Source organism: Aulonocara stuartgranti (assembly GCF_965226115.1).
Source record: "Aulonocara stuartgranti genome assembly, chromosome: 11".
In the NCBI taxonomy this organism is placed as follows: domain Eukaryota; kingdom Metazoa; phylum Chordata; class Actinopteri; order Cichliformes; family Cichlidae; genus Aulonocara; species Aulonocara stuartgranti.
The window spans coordinates 16,484,419-16,502,480 of NC_138947.1; the positions used below are offsets into that span (position 1 = coordinate 16,484,419).

At 39.0% G+C, this 18,062-nt stretch overlaps 3 protein-coding genes across 12 annotated transcripts in view; all 3 read left to right on the forward strand.

Annotated features, from left to right (window-relative positions):
• The window catches only part of arhgef1 (Rho guanine nucleotide exchange factor (GEF) 1), a 43,193-nt gene extending 35,646 nt beyond the window's left edge, over positions 1-7,547 (forward strand). For all 8 annotated transcript variants that reach the window (XM_082551802.1, XM_082551803.1, XM_082551800.1 and 5 more), the window contains 8 exons: positions 17-104; positions 197-313; positions 2,077-2,129; positions 2,222-2,365; positions 2,489-2,614; positions 3,257-3,438; positions 3,878-3,982; positions 4,469-7,547. In XM_082551802.1, coding sequence (XP_082407928.1) covers positions 17-104; positions 197-313; positions 2,077-2,129; positions 2,222-2,365; positions 2,489-2,614; positions 3,257-3,438; positions 3,878-3,949 — 782 coding nt within the window. In that variant the 3' untranslated portion in view covers positions 3,950-3,982; positions 4,469-7,547. The remainder of the gene's footprint in view (positions 1-16; positions 105-196; positions 314-2,076; positions 2,130-2,221; positions 2,366-2,488; positions 2,615-3,256; positions 3,439-3,877; positions 3,983-4,468) is intronic.
• A 1,493-nt stretch (positions 7,548-9,040) lies between these two features.
• On the forward strand, positions 9,041-11,799 carry cd79a (CD79a molecule, immunoglobulin-associated alpha). Its single transcript, XM_082551808.1, has 5 exons — positions 9,041-9,248; positions 9,707-10,027; positions 10,652-10,767; positions 10,989-11,051; positions 11,211-11,799. Exons 1-5 carry the CDS (start codon positions 9,209-9,211, stop codon positions 11,334-11,336), a joined length of 666 nt encoding a protein of 221 aa, XP_082407934.1. The 5' UTR covers positions 9,041-9,208; the 3' UTR covers positions 11,337-11,799.
• Positions 11,800-12,023: 224 nt separating this feature from the next.
• The window catches only part of lipeb (lipase, hormone-sensitive b), a 28,542-nt gene continuing 22,503 nt past the window's right edge, over positions 12,024-18,062 (forward strand). The window contains exons 1-2 of one of the 3 annotated variants that reach the window (XM_082551964.1): positions 12,051-12,139; positions 15,586-15,626. In XM_082551964.1, coding sequence (XP_082408090.1) covers positions 15,599-15,626 — 28 coding nt within the window. In that variant the 5' untranslated portion in view covers positions 12,051-12,139; positions 15,586-15,598. Of the gene's footprint in view, positions 12,140-12,532; positions 12,625-15,585; positions 15,627-18,062 lie in introns of those variants that run through there. The other 2 variants (XM_082551965.1, XM_082551963.1) reach the window with 2 other exon arrangements.

The window sequence follows — 18,062 nt, forward strand, 5'->3', positions numbered from 1 at the left end:
TCTCCTGTTGTGTCAGATCGAAAGGCTTTCTACGTGATATTTACCTGGGAAAGCGGCGCTCAGATTTATGAACTAGTGGCTCAGTCTGTTGGAGAAGTAAAAATGTAAATACCAAAGAGAATTGTATTCATAAATCATGTTTCCTTTTGATTTCAAAGCGCAGGATAATTTTCCCCCCGTATTTCCATATTTTTAGTTGGACTCAAGTGATAAAGAAGGCAGTGGATGACCTGAAGAAGAGTGGCAGCACAACCAAGAAGTTGACGGTGGCTCCTGGAGTTGGAGTTGTAGGACCTCCCTTCAGTCCCATCAGGTAGGTGTGTGTGTGTGTGTGTGTGTGTGTGTGTTCCTGTCTAACTATCTTTGTGAAGACTGAAATGTGCATTCTACTATAAGATAAGATAACCTTTATTAGTCCCACACGTGGGAAATTTGTTTTGTCACAGCAGGAAGTGGACAGTGCAAAAGTTATGAGGCAAAAATTAGAATACAATAAGAATAAATACAGTACACAACTGTACAGAATAGAATAAAATAATATACTATATACAGTAGAATAAAATAGAATAAAAATATACAATAAGATAAAAATAGAATACAAATACAAATACTATATACAACTGAGTAAAAATACAACGATGACAGAAAGGATTATTGCACTTAGTATTATTGCATATGTATGGATGTGTGTGCTTGATCAGTTAAAGTCTTTGTTGTGGAGTCTGACAGCAGTGGGGAGGAAAGACCTGCGAAATCTCTCCGTCCCACACCGTGGGTGCCGCAGTCTCCCACTGAAGGAGCTGCTCAGTGCTGTCACAGTCTGCTGCATGGGGTGGAAGACGTTGTCCAACAGGGATGACAGCTTAGCCGCCGTTCTCCTGTCACTCACCACCTCCACTGGGTCCAGAAGGCATCCTAGAACAGAGCTGGCCCTTCGGATCACCCTGTTCAGTCTCTTCCTGTCCCCAGCAGAGATGCTGCCGCCCCAGCAGACCACACCATAAAAGATAGCAGAAGCCACAACAGAGTCATAGAATTTCTTCAGGAGTGGGCCCTCCACTCCAAACGACCCGAGTCTTCGCAGCAGCTCTGCCCTTTCCTGTAGAGGGCGTCTGAGTTATGAGTCCAGTCCAGTCTATTGTTCAGATGAACACCAAGGTACCTGTAGCTGTCCACAGCCTCAATGTCCATACCCTGGATGTTCAGTGGTTGCAGTGGAGAATGCTTGTGCCTGCGGAAGTCTACCACCAGTTCCTTGGTTTTACTGGCGTTGATCTGGAGGTAGTTCAGCTGGCACCAGTCCACAAAGTCTTGGGTCAGACCTCTGTACTCCTTGTCGTCCCCATCAGTGATGAGGCCGACTATTGCAGAGTCATCAGAGAACTTCTGCAGGAAGCACTGGGTGGAATTGTGGGAGAAGTCTGCAGTGTAGATGGTGAAGAGGAACGGAGCCAGAACCGTTCCCTGTGGGGCCCCCGTACTGCAGACGACCCTGTCCGACACACAGCCCTGAGTCCTCACATACTGTGGTCGGTCGGTGAGGTAGTCCAGGATCCAGGTAGTGAGGTGATGGTCCACTCCAGAGTTCACCAGCTTGTCCTTTAGAACCGAGGGAAGAATGGTGTTGAAGGCACTGGAGAAATCAAAGAACATGATTCTCACAGTGCTTCCAGCGGTCTCCAGGTGAGCGAGGGAACGATGTAGGAGGTGAATACTTGTGAGAACCAACAGTCACTTGTGAGGACACACGCACCGGTCCGCACAAATTTGAAGGCCTTTTTGAGCCTCAAAATGCGGTTTTAGAGTCAGGGTTACAATTAGGTTATGGTTAGGTTTAGGGTCAGGGTTAGGCATTCATTTTTAATGGTTAGGGTAAGGGGCTAGGGAAACCATTATGTCAGTGAAGGTCCTCACTAAGATGGCTGAACGTGTGTGTGTGTGTGTGTGTGTGTGTGTGTGTGTGTGTGTGTGTGTGTGTGTGTTGGAAAAAGTGAGAGATATTCATATATTGCCAAAGTTTATTTATCAAAAAATCCAATTTCCTTGTTTTTACTTTTTTTTCCTCCTTTCTTTTAGTCTGAATCCCCCTATGAGCCCGATTGAGAATGGAGCTTTGAAAAGCAGCAGTGGTGAGACCGTTGTGACTGCACACCTACAAATTTGCCATTGTTACACACTCATAAAGACATAAGCAAAATTTAAGACTTATCTCTGTCTGTAGATCAAGATAAGGACAACTTGAAAGATAAAAAGTCGACCGATCCCAGGCACAGGCTGATTGATTTCCTGTCTGACAAAGGGTTTGACTTGATAGGCCACACCAAAAATGATCAGGAGAAAGTGGCTAACAGTGCATTAGATGAAGGTGAATAGGGGTCTTCCTTGTACTTATATTCATGAACTATAAATGACTATATTTTTGGCTTTACTTTCTTTCAAAGTAGCTTACCTATCCTAATAAAGCCAATGAATCTGTCTCCTCTGTTAGTCATGTCCCTGAAAAGGCTCCTGGTCGGCAGCATCAGTCTATCAGAGGACTCACAACCTGATGAAGAACATGAAGTAGGGCAATCAAAAGGCCCTGGGCAAGATGTGGAACAGCATCAGTTAACAGGTTTGGCCTATTTTTTTGTCTTTCTTTTTTCTTTTCTTTTTTCTTATTTTTTTAAAGGAATAGTTTCATAGCGATAGATGAAGAGAAGCTTAATACCACTCATATCTGTAAGCTAAATAGAGCCATCTTAGCTTAGTCTTGGTAGTTTTATCTGTACAACTTCCCAGAATATTTTTTTTCTTAAGCAGTGACTTTCCAGAGTTGTTAACATTAGCGGATGCAGCAAGGCTAGCTGCTTCCTATCTCCTCTTGATGAATTGTTATTAAGCATTTAATGTTGAAACCTCTGGCATGTAGTTTCTTGTCCTTATTTTTCACCCTCAAAACCCCAGTGTTACCTGATTTATTTGTTTTTTTTAATTAGCGACTTTACACATGATTCTACACATTAATCAAAAGTATTAAAGTATTTCTAATATCACAATTTGATATCAGTATATCCATTTTAAAAGCAGGATTGCAAATCCCCTCGCGTTAAAGCAGGATTTCGTGTATGTGTGTACTATTCTATTTAATGCAGTATTACAAGGAACTTACAATGTCAAAGGATTTTTGCAGTGCTAATTATTAATGGCCAGAATTTATTATTATTTAAAGACTGCTGACTCTTGACACTTTCAAACTAAATATTTCTATCCACAGATGAAAGTCAGACCACGAACGAAGTAGCTGAGGAGACGAACCCCACGAGTACAGACAAAGAAGGTCAAAATCCAAAAGGAGACGATGAGAGCATCAGCGCGCCCCTGGTGCTGTCCCAGGAGAGAAAGGAGGAAGTGTGCAGGAGGCTACGCAGCCTGGAGGAACAACTAAAGAGACTACAGGTGAACAGAGGGGGAGATGGAGGGGAATATTGAGAGAAAACTGTAAGCAGGGAGCAGGACGTATGACAGGGGCAGATAGAAATGTCAGCTCTAACAAAAGATTGGAACTGACTAGAAAGAGACTCAAAGCTGGGCATCAAGATTTCAGTGGGGATAACTTGAGTAAGGAGTGAGCTGTGGACAAATGGGGCCAAATGGCACAAAAGAGAAACCAGAGAATAGAAAACCATTTAACTGCTGCTGTTATTGCTTTGCTGAAAATTGCCTTGTGAAATTGGACTTCTCTAAAAATGGCTATTATGTCCAGCACTTGCAATGGGATGTGTCAGAGAAGCAGTGAGGGAGACGAAGAGAGGATGTTAAGAGGAGAAGGTTGAATTGTGTGTGTGTGTTTGTGTGTTCTCAGTTCCTAAGGTTATATTGATTTTGTGTGTTGCAGACTGTAGAAGAGGAACACCACAAGCTGCAGGAGGCCCTTTCCAAGTTCTCACTGGAGGGGGGCAGCTTCTAGTGACCCACCTTAATGCCTCCTGCTGGCCATTAGGTGAGAACACTAAACTAGATAGTCATGTTAAGTATTGAATTGTCATTATGATTAATGGTATAGAGCCATTTCCACCCATGAATGGACAAGGTTAAAAGAATCGGGTTTAGCTTTTGGACAGCTTTTTATTTCACCCTGAAAAATATGTGCAGTGTTATAGTTAAGCTGTGTATATCTCAAGAAAAATCCATAAACAGGTTGGGGCAGCTTGTACGTGGCCTGAGAGGTGAAGCCCAAGGCAAAAACAAAAACCACTTACTGCTGGTAGTTGCAACTATTGGCCGTGAGCTAATGGCAACATTTGAAGGTGACTGATGACAGCAGCTGCATTTTTATGAGCTCTTCTCAAGCTGCATTTGCATTTTTGTGACTGTAAAGTCTGAAGAATCAAAATGAGTCTACAAAAATACTAGATTTAAAAAAACAAAACAGGATTTATATTTAAAAAAAATGTTTGTTTTTTTGTTTGTTTTGTTTTCTGTGCAGGTTTTGACTGGTTCTGGTTTGGACTGAGTGACTTTCAGAGGCTTTCCTGGAAATTCCTATACCATCACACGTCTATGACCGGACCATCGATACATTTCTTTTTCTTCCCCTCTTGCGTGTGTGTGGGTGTGTATGTCAGCTGTTTGCAGCCAATCAGAAGTTTTATTTTATTTTTTCTCCTTTTACCAATTGGCCATTTAGGGAAGGGCTTTGTGCACAGTGCAGTGGTTCAGTAATGGAACATGTGTATGTGTGCGTGCATGCTGGATAGAGGGCTATACAAAAAAGAAAAAAACAATCCTAAATTGGGGTTTGAGGATGCTGTTAGTGAGAGGTGCCAAAGGAAATGAAGCAATATTTTGCTGTTAGTGAGTTGCTGCCTAAGAAAATATAGTGATTTGAGTCTGCTGTAACACACATACGCAAACCAGAAACATGCATGATGGAAAATAATTTACAGTAATGCCAAATTCTAATGTACAGTAACAGAGAGAGCCTTAAATGGCCAATATAGCATTAGGTCTATTGAAATACTACTACTGATATATAGTGTTATTTCTAGTCTATGCCAAAGTAAAACAGAGATGCACTTTTAATCAAAACAAGATGAACGCACACAGTTATTGCTAAATTTGTTACTTTTAGCTCTGTATTCTGTATGGTTATTAAGGCACCCCTCATTATTGAAACGATGCATGCAAGAAAGTGTGTGTGTATGTGCGTTACAATTTTTTTAATTAAGGATATATTTCTTCAGATGATTCTTACTGTAATTAGGTCACATAAAAATCATTTATAAATAGTGGCAGTATAAGTAATCTTGCTGTTAATAGTGGAGATTTGTTTGTATGTACCGCTTTTATTTATTCCCTTGAGTCCTTGTGTGTCAGTGAGCTTCTTCACCTGAGTGAAGCTGATACAATGCCAGGCCAGAAACAAAAAGTGATGTGCAACTGTCGGACAGGACAGACAAAAACGAAGCTGGCGTGTGTGAAGCAGATCAGAGTGGAATAGAAAAGTGAAAGAACTGGGAACTGGTTTCAAGGGGGTTGCTTTTTAGAAACCTTTAACTTGATGGTCATGAGAGAGTAGAAAGTAGGAGATTGGGATTTGCGCCCCTATATTAAATAAATAAATATATATAGCGCTCAGTATTACTATGCTCATATCATTTCAGAAGTTTCAACTTACCTTTAGAGAGGGTTCCCAAATGCTCGTCCAAAACACTTTAGTTGGGGTTATACTTTTCAGACGTATTATGAGATCAGATTGATTTAGTATATTGCAAATTTGAGCTAAGGTGATATTTTATTGAGCGTTGACTATGGTAATATAATTTCTGATCTGTGGCGTAACTGGGGCTGTGCACACAGGACCAAAGAAGTAACAGCAAACCGCTAGATCCTCATTTGTACAAAAGCTTTATTAGTGACGTGCATCATCTGTGTAGTAGTGTGTCACAAAATGTTGATGCGGGAATGGTGGCTCAGTAATGCAGTCTGGAATCAGCAGCCGCTTTTCTTCACCCCAAACACGAAGGGATTTTAAAAGCACATTGAATAATAAAAACACTTCTTTTTTTAAAGTTAATGTAAAGAAAATACCAAGATGAAAAACGTTAGATTATTTGGGATTAGTCATAAGACATGAACAATCTATAGGACTGGGAAGTTTAAAATTGAATGAAAAAGTTGCGCTATAGAGGATTAAGAGACGCACCGAACATGCCCCTGGTACTAAGCTGAACATATGGGGCTGATACTGACACAGCAGCAATACTGTAGCCAGATGAGGACACAAAGGAAATGCTGAAGGTCTGGAGGAAGGAAAACTGTAGACTCATTCCTACAGAAGCACGTCAGGAGCACTTCCTGACATCCATTCTTATTGTTGTTGTTGCCACAACAACAAATGCCACCTTTGAACCTACTGAACCTCACCGGGTTTGCTCATTTTGATCACTTAAGTGTTCATAGGCTTCAAAAACTATATATGATTCTAGCATCTCTCTCCACGTATTGTTCTTTGGAAGTGTATATAAATGTAGTTTGAAGGCAAAAAAAGACAAAGACAAAAAAATAATAGCTCCCCTCTGTGTCTTAAGCTCTTTTTTTTTTTTTTTTTAGCTACACACTCTTCTTCATAACACACTCACACCTTTTAATTGCGTAATCACTTGTTTCTACTGCACAGTTTTATCCTACATTTTGTGTATTGAGTCACTTAAGTAGGTTGGGGAGGGAGTATTTTCCACAGAGGCTTTTGTAATTTTTTACTATGCATTTTCCACAATGGTGAGAGAGGCAGGACTTGCCTGTAACTTGTCTTTGCATTTTGATGATTGTGAATCAATTGAAAAAAAAATATTCAGTGCCAACCAGCTCTGTACTGTGGGTACTATACCTCAGGCTACCCACAGTGCTTTTTAAGAAAAATTCAATGTCAGTGGTAGACATTTGGAGTCCAGCTACCACCAGCATCAGCTGATTCCTTCAGTCTCCACTGGCTCAACGACTACTACAGGCACTTCTCGCGCTCTCTCCTTTAAATGCTTTTCCTCATGTATTCCATATACAAAATGTATAGAAAACTTTATTTATAGAGTGGTGCCTTGTTCTAACGATCAAGTTGTTTGCTTCATAAAAGACTCTTTAGTTGAACACAATCACTGCTGTGTACCTCAATGAGAAACATGACTAGTAAGCAGAGAAAAATCATGACAGGATTCAGATTTTGGTGGTTTAAGGTTTGAGGGTTGTTTCTATATGTAGATTTAACTTGGGCTTCATCGCACTATTTTTGTGTCCATCTCTATCTCATAGTGAGGATGTAAGCCCTCTACCAACTCAGCCGACCAGTGCCCAGTATATTTAAAAAAACAAAATAGACATTGCTCCTTGCCATACTGGTGTTTGCCACCTTATCTATAAACATTATATATGCAAGAACTATACTGTGTATTTGGGTTTGATTTTTATTGTGTAAGATGCTCTTTAATGATGTATACCTAAACAAATTTGTGGTACGTTCTATTTTTTAATTCTTTTTTTTTTTTTTTTCAATAAACTGGGGAAATTTTTTTCTGTTTTCTTATTTACAGTTGGGAGAACATCATGACAATTGTTTAGGGTTCAACCATAGTTGGGCTTCACTCCATTTGTTTTGAAATATACAGTGCATATTTTAAAACACATGAATTATAGAATATCAGGATTCCATGTAAATCCCAGTCCTTTAAATTCTAAATATTTAATTGAAAAAATGATGTGTCAAATCTCAAAGCTGATAATATTAATCTGCAATATTCAGTTAAATAATTGTGCCCAGAAAGGTATTTAAAAGGTAAAGATAATGGCTTTATATGCAAGTAGCTATCTCTTTCTAAATGTTGAATTGCAAAGAATTTACAGGGGTTTTTTTAATAGACAGGGAACAAGGCTGAAAAATATTAAATGGATATTAAGGCAAAGCTGTTTGAAACAATAGATTTCTGTAGTGAAAGGCACTGCATTAGTTCAGGAACACAGTTCATGACACTGCATGCACCAATTAAACAAAGCTCCGCTATAAAACAAGAAAGGTAAACAAGATCCAGAAACTCTCCACCTATGGGTCTGACCTCATTTGAGACAAAGTGTTTGTTTTGTCTGATTAATCTAAATTTGACATTCTTTTAGTTTTGATGGGTGCACTCTGTAACAATCCAGCTATATCACTGGAAGGTTTGGATCAGCCATCAAACAGGACAAGAACAGACTACAAAGGACTGTGAGGTCTGCAAAAAAATAAAACACACCCTAGACATGACCTCTTCCAACTATTCCCCTCCAGTAGGTGCTATAACAAGCAGTGTCACTACTAGAATTTGGCAACACTGGGACCTTAAACAGGTTGCACAGGTATTCCAACTCCTCCAGGAAAGTACAGCAATATTTGCCATTGCCAGAAAGCTTCCAGTGTCTTCCAGTAATGGTCTTAAGAGCATAAAGGTTCCAAGAGACAGGCAGTTACTTTAAGAGAGCAGAAAAGGTACCTGCTCCTTTGTGCAAGGAGGAACAGCTGGAAAACTACAAAATGACCTTCAGCAGACTTCAGAGGGTGGCCGGAACATTGATGTCCTCTAGTGGGTCCTGTGCTCACTGGAGATGATATGTATTCATATCATTAGCAGGTAATGTAGATGTTTAAATGTTAGGGATTTAAATGTTAATCAGAGTGGTGATGAGTGGGAGGAACAACAGCATGGCTCCAAACTGAAATGGTCTCACCCAGTGGAAACACAAGACACTGAAAAGAAAAACGACTGACCAAGGCTCCGAACTGTTTAAAAGTAAGACTTTTACTTCAAAGCTCGAACAGTTTGTCTCCTGAGTTAATGCTTTCAGAAAGAAGAAGAAATGCAATACATTGTCCCTCTATCAACTGTTCCATTTCCACTTTTTATATTTGCAATTTTCAGTCAAGAGCAGCATTTAGTTGCTATTTGCATGTTTAACAGACTTTTTTTTTTCTTTTTTTTTTTTTAAACAAAGTTCTATTTTTTTAAGCATTTGGATGCAGCACTTAAGCAAATGTGGGCTGGTGGAAATTTATTCAAGCATAAATCCTGCCACTGAAAAACAAGACACCAGTGTGATCTTGCAGAAGAGAAGACTGAAGCAGAGCTGTGTGTAGAATTTTTTTTTTTTAAATCAGAATTTTATCCTTTTTTATTCCTAGATTGAATTTTGGCTTACAAAAATGGGGATGGTTGTAATATTTGTCCTCTCCAGCTTGGTGGGTGAGTCAGATTATATTTTTAATACCGTACATTCAAGTATTTGAACTTGTTTTATTTAGAAGTAATCATTGACATCATCCATTTATTATATATTTCAGTAATATCAGTTATGTTTTTGAAAGATTAATTATTTCAGCGTGTCATATTTCTACATATCGGTTCAGTATATATGTACTTATGTATTCATTTTTGTTTAACTCTTTTGAGTTCTGCTTCAGTGAACCACATTTCCTGTCAAAACAGATGGCTGTGCTATCATGATGACATTTTTGCTTCAGTCGTTCTGGTTACTTATGCTATACAATTATAGATCATTTGGCATTTTTAAAGCATATTTTAATACTTTGTCAGTTTTGAATATGGGTTGTGAAATTATATGCAGTCATCATTAAATAATCGGAGACCTCAATAACAAATCCTACAACATAACCTGTCTTAACATGCGCTTTCTTCAACAGTGGGTTTTGCTTGGGGTGAGCTGATTTTAGAACCAGACAGACCCTCACTGAGTGTGCCAGTCTCTGAAAATGCTTCACTGGAATGCTGCTATAAATCACCGTCGGGGAGAGTGAATGTCCACTGGATCTATTATAACAAAACTCAGCAGATGTTGTTAGATAAAACAGCTGAATCACAGAAAGATTCCAAATCTGAAAAAATATATTGTGCCCAACTGAACTTCCCTGAAGTAAAGCTGGAGAACCTTGGATTTTACCATTGTCAGCTGAATGATAGTGGCAACACATATTACACACATGGAACCTACCTGCGTGTCTACAGTGAGTGTGTGTGTGTGTGCATGTGTTGTTGTTGGGGCGGGGTGTCACTACTTCATAAACCATAAATCCTGTTATTGTTAATCTGCCCAAAAGCTGTGAAAGTGGCAGCATCCACATATATTCAATTTATTTAATCTTTACATCTTCAGGATTGTTGCATTGCAGTATGCTGCACCATTCATTCACTTTAAATAGCACCAAATTTAGAATTAAATTTCAGTCAATGTGCAAAGGCATTAGTCACACTGAAAGGCCACTTCACACACTAATCTCATTAAAACCAGATGGTAGATGAGGAAACATAAAACTGCCAATCTGAGGGATTATGTGTGCGATAACCTGCATTGTTAACGTGACTTAACAGTACCACCAATTGTATGTTTAACTGTGATCCTTATGCTAAATTTAACCGTTATATAACAAAACTATCAGTGTCATAATAAATCTCCCAGTAAGGCTTTTGAGTAATTATTTTGTTAGCTTGCGTTTTCATGTGCAGGCTAACAAATACGCAGCATTCACGTGTTCACACTTAAAGCAGAAAAAGATAACTCGTGTTTAAAAACCAATACGTGCAACTGCTAATTTGTTTGTTTGACCTCTGAACCCTTTCTGCATTCCTAGAGCCAATGGAGAAGACCATAAACCTGAGAGAAACCACCAAAAACAAGATCCTGATAGCTGAGGGATTCTTACTGTTACTGTGTGTGATGCTGCCTTCTGCCATTCTTCTGTTCAAGGTCGTTGCATTATTATACAATGATCAGCAGCACTACTGTTGAAGCTATGCTTAATTTCAAGCATTTTCCCAAAAGAGCATTACTTTTACTTTATTATTCATGCATTTAAAAGTAATGGCAGAGCTGTGCGACTCTGGCATGGATTTGTTTTTCTTCCTTCTCCGTCAACAATGGGAATTTGCAACATTTGACTGATTTATTACTTTTGGTTTGCCCTACAGTCAAAGAAGCTTAATGAACTGGAGAAAAAGAAAGCAAAGAAAGAAGAGGAAAATATATATCAGGTCAACATTACATATTCTCAATCTCTTTCCATTACACAAGGCAAAGCAGGAAAGCAGGAGCTAAGAAATGAACACCATTTCTAGTTGTTGTTGATGTGTATATCTTTCACTGATAATAGCCTTTGCATGATTTCCTTTTTGCATTTTCTCAAAAACCAGGGGCTAAATCTGGATGACTGTTGTGCAACATACGATCAGATTGAACGCTCCCAAGCACAGGGCCCGTACCAGGATGTGGGCAACATTAAGGAAGAAGAGGAAGAAATCCAGCTGGAGAAACCATAAAACAAAGTGAATAACAGACAGTTACGAGTGTTACATGTAAATAGCAGGCTTCTTACAACACGCTCTGATTTCAGAGTTTTGTTCTCTGAAGTTTTTTATTTTTTAAGATTTTATCTGTATTTGTCAAAACAATCATAACACAATATCCACTGGTCTGCAACCAGGATTTTAGAAATACTTCCTTATCAACATATCAACTATAAACTTTTTTTCAGTTTTTTTTATGATGTTTTTAAATATACTCCTTTACATTTTTAAATATATGTAGGTGTTTTGCTTTAGCTTTTTTATTCTAATTTTGCACACAGATTCCAGAAAAAAAATGACGGGTCAGACTGGTTACGTATGTACCCCAGGTTGCGTTGTCAGCTTTTTAAATATTCATTGACGTGCATCTGCTACAATTATGTGTTTTTTGCTATTTCTGTGAGTGCTGTAATAATAAAATAATATTTAAAAAATCCATCAAATCTCTCTGTAAATTGTCTGAGTAATACAATTGCCCTTTGTGTGCAGTGAATAGGATAGGATTGTTTCTTTTAGGGGGTTGCACAATAAAGAGAGTAGGGCGGCACTTACGAAATTTTGATTTGTCCTGATTGGTTACTAAACAGAAGTAGGTTTTCATTGGCTTACATTTCTTGCGCGGGCGTGGTCTCATGGCTTCTCAGGTAGAAATGTGAGAGGCGGTGCATAAACAGAGTGGGCGAATATGGCGTCCAGCAAGAAGGGTAGTGGGACTAGCAGACTGGAAAAAGGTGTGAATGGAAGGCGCTCGTCCAAACACAAAGAGGGTCCACTGGGTGAGGTTTTTTTTTTTTTTTTTAATTTGGTGTACCTACTACGCTCCCTCTGTGGCTTGTCCCTTTAATAACACCCCCGCCCCCCAATTTGTACGCTGTGTCCTCCTGCTAACGTTCGTTAGCGGCTAAGTTAGCTGTCCTTTGGTAGCTGCCGCTAGGTCTGTTTTAGCAGTAAAAGTCTCGTGATTCTTGTATGACAGAAAGAGGCGCTGAGTTAACATGTGTGAGCTGTTGGTGAAATAATTGTCAAGACAAACTCTGACACTCTGTTGCTGGCATGTCTCTAGTTAGAGCATCCTTTAGACGTAGAAGCCGCCTGCACACTGTTAGTAGTCATTGTAACGTTAGCAGCTAGGTTATCTATGTAATAGACTTTAATTAACGGGACACATACTGTATGTAGCACGTGCTCGTATTTATGTTCACTTGTCACTTTTCGTGACTCTAGCGTCGACCGCTGACACCGACCGGACCCACCTGAACAGGTACGCCAAAAACAACCACTAGAGGAGAAGACTAGATTAACCAGATTAAAGCTGCGAGCGTAACACATGCACACAAAGGGGGAGTTTATAGTTGTACTGCCCTGTGCACTAATCGATTAAGGTGGACTGATGGTGACGCTGTCACTAGTTCGACCGGTGTGACGCAAGAGCAGGGTGACACATGGTGACTAACAGCAAGTCTCTGAAAGGCGGTGGCAGACTTTCAAAGCACGCTGCTCGTAGGGACTGTGGACGTGCTATTATTACTAAACACACTCTCGATTTTGCTCTGTTCGTCTGGTAACTAGTCTTCTGTCTCATTGTTTCTAAGAACAGTCCAGGCCACCACGTTCAAAAGGCCATATTTCTGACCGCAGTCTGAATCTTATCTTTGTCTTTGCTATCTAAACAAATGGCATTGTGTGTTGTAAGCACTTATAACTGGATAGGAAACGCTTCCCTAATCTTACTTGTTATGTAAATTTCCTAACATGCTCAGGTTTTATCATCAGACTTATAATTTTCTTACGTGAACCTATTTATGTAAAGGGTGTGGAGGCTCATTGTTGCAAGTTTCCTGTTGTTGAGTTTGGACTTGTGTGCGTGTGAAGGTGCTCTGTTTGGTAGAAAGGTCAAAACTTCGTTCTCATTATACTACTGGGCTCCTGCTGTGCGCTCTTCTGTTTTGCCTTTGCCCTGGACAAAGATGTCTTTCTATAGATTTAATTCTTTGAGTATGACACATGATGTGGCAACTGTCACATCATATGTAAAGAGACCATCTTTCAGAGGTTGTGCTGTGATGGAGGGTGCCTTTGAAAAACAGCCAATTTTTATGTGCTTGGGACTATAATTACCCACTTTTCTACAGCATGGGTCTGTTTAGGCTTGATAAAGTGGGGAAACAAACACCAACGAGTTAGAGAAGGCTTAGACAAGATCAGTACAGTAAGTCAAACTGGCATTGAGAAGATACTTCAATATAACAACTTCGGTAGTGTTTTCTGAGTGGAAGGAATTTCAAGTGAGAATTTATAGTCAAGACAAAAGGAAAGCTCTTAAGTTTATTTATTCACTGCAGTCACCTGACATTTGGAAAAGCACAGGTGTTACAAGCAATGACAAGAGTTCCCATGGGGCAGTGAGCCGGTCCTCACAGTCAGTCCAAATCCAGATGGAATGAGAAACATTCATTTTATTATTTACATCTGTTTCTCATTATAAAATGTTTTTATATCTCCTGAAAATTAACATAAAAATAAACATCCGTCTGTCCATTTTCTTAACTGAATCAGAATCGTGTTTATTGGCCAAATATATGTGCAGACACATACAGGGAAACTGCTTAAGAAAATGAGAAGAGCCCTGTATTACAAAGTCAGTTCAATGTACCAAGGTATTTTTTTTTTTTTTTGTCATCATCTGGATTCACTTGCTCTACCCTGGTAACAATAAAAGCAATAAAATTGTTTTAGATTTTCAGCAAAGAGGGGAAAAAAAAACAATCAAGGAATAATGTTGTGACTAAGAATCTGTTTCTTAGTAATGCTCATCAGGGACATAAAATTAAAAAAACAAAACAAAACAAAAAAACCCCAAAACCAAAATATTAGATGCTTTTTAAAAACAAAACTTAAACCCCTCCTAGTGTCTGTGCCCAAAGGTCTGAGTGATGTTCCTGGAATGGTGACACCATTTTTCCGGAGAAGGTCAGTAGGTGGTGATTTCATATCTGTCGTTTTCTAATCTGAAACTTAACCTGTACTTATGCCGAAATGTATTCTGCTCAGGAGGTTAAGTTAGGCAGTTCATGCTCATACTCTCACTTAAGGCCAGTTTAGAAGCACCAATTTCAACAATATCTTTGGACTGGGAGAGAGATGCAGGCACTGGGAGAGAATGCAGCGGAGCCTTTTGTTCTGCTGCACAGTAGAGTGTGTGTGTGTGTGTGTGTGTGTGTGTGTGTGTGTGTGTGTGTGTGTGTGTGTGTGTGTAAAAGTTTGTTTATCTCAGTATTTCTATAAGTAGGTGAAGGTTCATGACTCCATTCACTGAGTTATGAAACTGTCATCTGTGATATCAGTCAAAAAGTTCTCACTGAGGTCATGTTTTCCGAAAGGAAAATATCCTTCAAATCATGTTTTCACCATCTGTTTTTGGGTGTTCACGTGCTGTCCATGTCCTGCATTCATCCCTGAACATTAGTGTTTCTCAAGAGTTGGTGCAAACTGCATGTTTCTGATGCTTAAATTAATACGAATGTATTAAAGGCACCTCAAATACTCAAAACTCTAACACATGGGGTCACAACACTAAAGTGTTATTGGCACTTTAGGTGTAATGCATATGAGTTAGACTAATGCTGGTGCTAAGTGGTGGAAGGTTTAGTTAATTAATCATAATGTTTTGATAATTTAACAATTTTAAAGTGAATTTTGTTGGGGTAACCATTTGTGAAGGTAGTTTTGTGTAGGGTTTTTTTATGTAGTTTTTCCTAAAAAGTCTAACTGTTAGTTCTTGGTAACAAGTAAACTTTGTTCTATTTTATTTAAATATTTAATATTAAAAACCAAACAAACATTTTAACAGTTAATATATTGCTATCATATCATAATCTTATGGTTGTAGTTTGCCAATTAAGTTTAAGGTCACAGGGAGTTCCAAGCTGATCTGCCAATAGCAAAATAGCCTCGAGTTACAGGGAGAAAGTTAACTGGGCAAGGGTCGTCCTTGCTGTCCGTCCTTTTAAAAGAGGCATGGTTAGGATCAACAGAACACAGGGAAGAGCAGCATATTGCTTCTTGTTACAACGTCTGAGAGGTAAAGAGATACGTCACAAAGACAAGCGAGCAAGACAACAGAGCTGGAAATCACTTTCTCTTTCCTTTAGACAACACCAGCATCTATTTTTCTTTCTCTCTCATTCTCTCCTTTTTTCCCTCCATGCTCTCATTGTGGAAGAGAGGACACAGACATGGACAGAGCCTTGAACTCAGATGCTGGTAAACACTTTCACTTTTTTCTCTTTAAGCTATTCAGTTTTGATTTTTGTTTTTTAGTTTTTTTTTACTACTTCATCCTGTCAGTTGTATGTTATGCCAGTGGCAGTCAGCAGGTATTTTTATGGATGCTAAATTCACACTGTCTTTGGGCCCCACAGGGAACATTATGTGTCTGTAATGTTGTTGGTGTTGGTTGTTGTACATGACTTATTAATGCTGACTCTCATCCATCTTTAATGTGGAGAGACCAGGTACAGCTTAATGGTTGCAGTGGCCACTTGTTTTACAAAAATATGGAAAACAAGGCATGTTGAGACATTTTCAGTATTGACATACTAGCTAGAGGAAGCCTGGAGCATTTGTGAATGCATACAAAGCGGATGTGATAAGGACAGTAGGTGAGTCATGTCTGATGGTATATTTACCATCTGTAAATGTACCGTTCCTGTAATGTTATCAGCTTGTGTGGGTGCATGTGTTTCATTATGGAAAATCCTGGCAAGATGACAAGATTATATGCCTGTGGAGAAGTTTTATCAATGCAAAACTTTATCACAACTTTGCACGACGGTTTCACAAAACATCACAAGTTTGTAGTTGAGTCTAGCTGAAGATGAATGTGGTTTTATGCATGGTGTAATGTACCATTGTTTACGCCAACACATGGGTTGAATGCCAGCATTTGACAGGTGTTTAAATGCTTTGCAAGATACTTTCTAGTAACAGCTATCCTTTTCCCTCTGTTCTAGGCATTATCATTTGTCAAACAAAGGTGAAGTCTTTATTGGATCATTGTATGTTTGAACTCTTAATAAGATGGTACTGGTTTGCCTAACTTTGTTCATTTGCATTTCATTTGCGTGTAATTTGGTCCCTGCAGTTAGATAGGGTTGTAATGTCTCCTGGCTTAATTTTCATTAAACAAGTTTCAGAGCAGCTTATGCTTATCCAAGGGTTCATAAAGTTCAGGCCCTTTCAACATCAAGCTTATTGGCATGCTCAGATGAGAGAGTTGCACCGCCGGCTCTAATTAGGCAATGTAATTTTAATATTGGGTTTGTGCCCAAACTGGTTTGACTGCATTAGCATTGCTTTTGGGTGATTACTTGACTAGCACCACTCACTGTATCACTTTAGGTCACACTGCTGTGAATGTGTTTATGCAGAAAGATAAAAGTATATTTATAGATGTTCTTTGTTTGTGTCCTTTGGTACTTCATTCTGATGTCATTGTACATTACATGACTGCTTCCTGTGTTGTCAGGCTCTGAACGTTTGCAGTCCACACATAATCCACTAGCTCTTGGTCAAATCCTGAAATTGAGCAAGAGTTGTATAGATCTGCAGGTAGCTGTTGAGTTGTTTTGAGTCTTAGTCTAGGTTTACTTCATTGATCTTTACCAGGAATATGAGTAAGTAATGCTTGTGTAACATGTCAGGGTGAGTGGGACATTGAAACTCTGGAAAACATCCACCAAATAAATGTAAATCGCCATTGTTTTCCTTTGTCTGATACACCTGGGCTTGCTTGCAAACATGGACGAGTCAATCTGAGAAGCTGTCAATATTGAGACAAATCTAAAAAAGTGAGAGAAGTCCTACCAGTCTACAAACCTAAAAAGTATTGATGTTTAAGGAGTTTAAGTAGTTGTCCATATTTCTAAATGATAAACTCGTGGTTCATTGAGTTTGAGCAGCACAACGTTTCAGAATCCCCAGAAATCATGTGATGATATTAGACCACAAAAAGTATTCCTTTCACATGGCTGAACTGGTTGGAAATTTGCCCTGAAGCTGCTTCATTAAGCTTTGGATGAATAAACAGAACTATTTTAAGCTGAAATTTTTAAAAAAGAAACCCTTTTCCCACTGCAATGCTGTCCTGTTTAGTTCAGTGATTTTTGGTTCCACATTTGTTTTGGTCTTTCTGTATTCCCCAGGGTCAATAAATGCAGAAACTAACATTGCTCACATAAATCACATAAATTCAGAGGGTTTTGTGTTTGTAGAGAAACGTTTTCTGCTTTTGACAAAAGCAAGTTAAAACAGACACAACTGAGTGGACAGTGGACATAATATCACAGCACATAATGACTGTTTGCTGATTTGGAAAACAAACAAGCCTCAGCTCTGTAAAATGTGGACTTGGAATTAGGTGTATTCAGATGATGCATATTTTAAAACAATCAAGGAAGATCTGCTTGATGTAATTAAATCATTTATTACTAAGTGTACAACAGTTACAAAAGTTGATTCTTCAGAGGCTCTCTTCTAGGATATGAACAAATTGTTGTTTTTTGTGTTTGTTTGTTTTGTTTTTGGGGTTTTTCTTTGTCAGAGTAGGGGAGTGAGAAGCAGATGCCAGTCAGGAAAATGAGCGTGTGCGCGTGTGCGTGCGTGCTATAAGTTGTCTGGCTGATAAATGTCTCTTTGCAG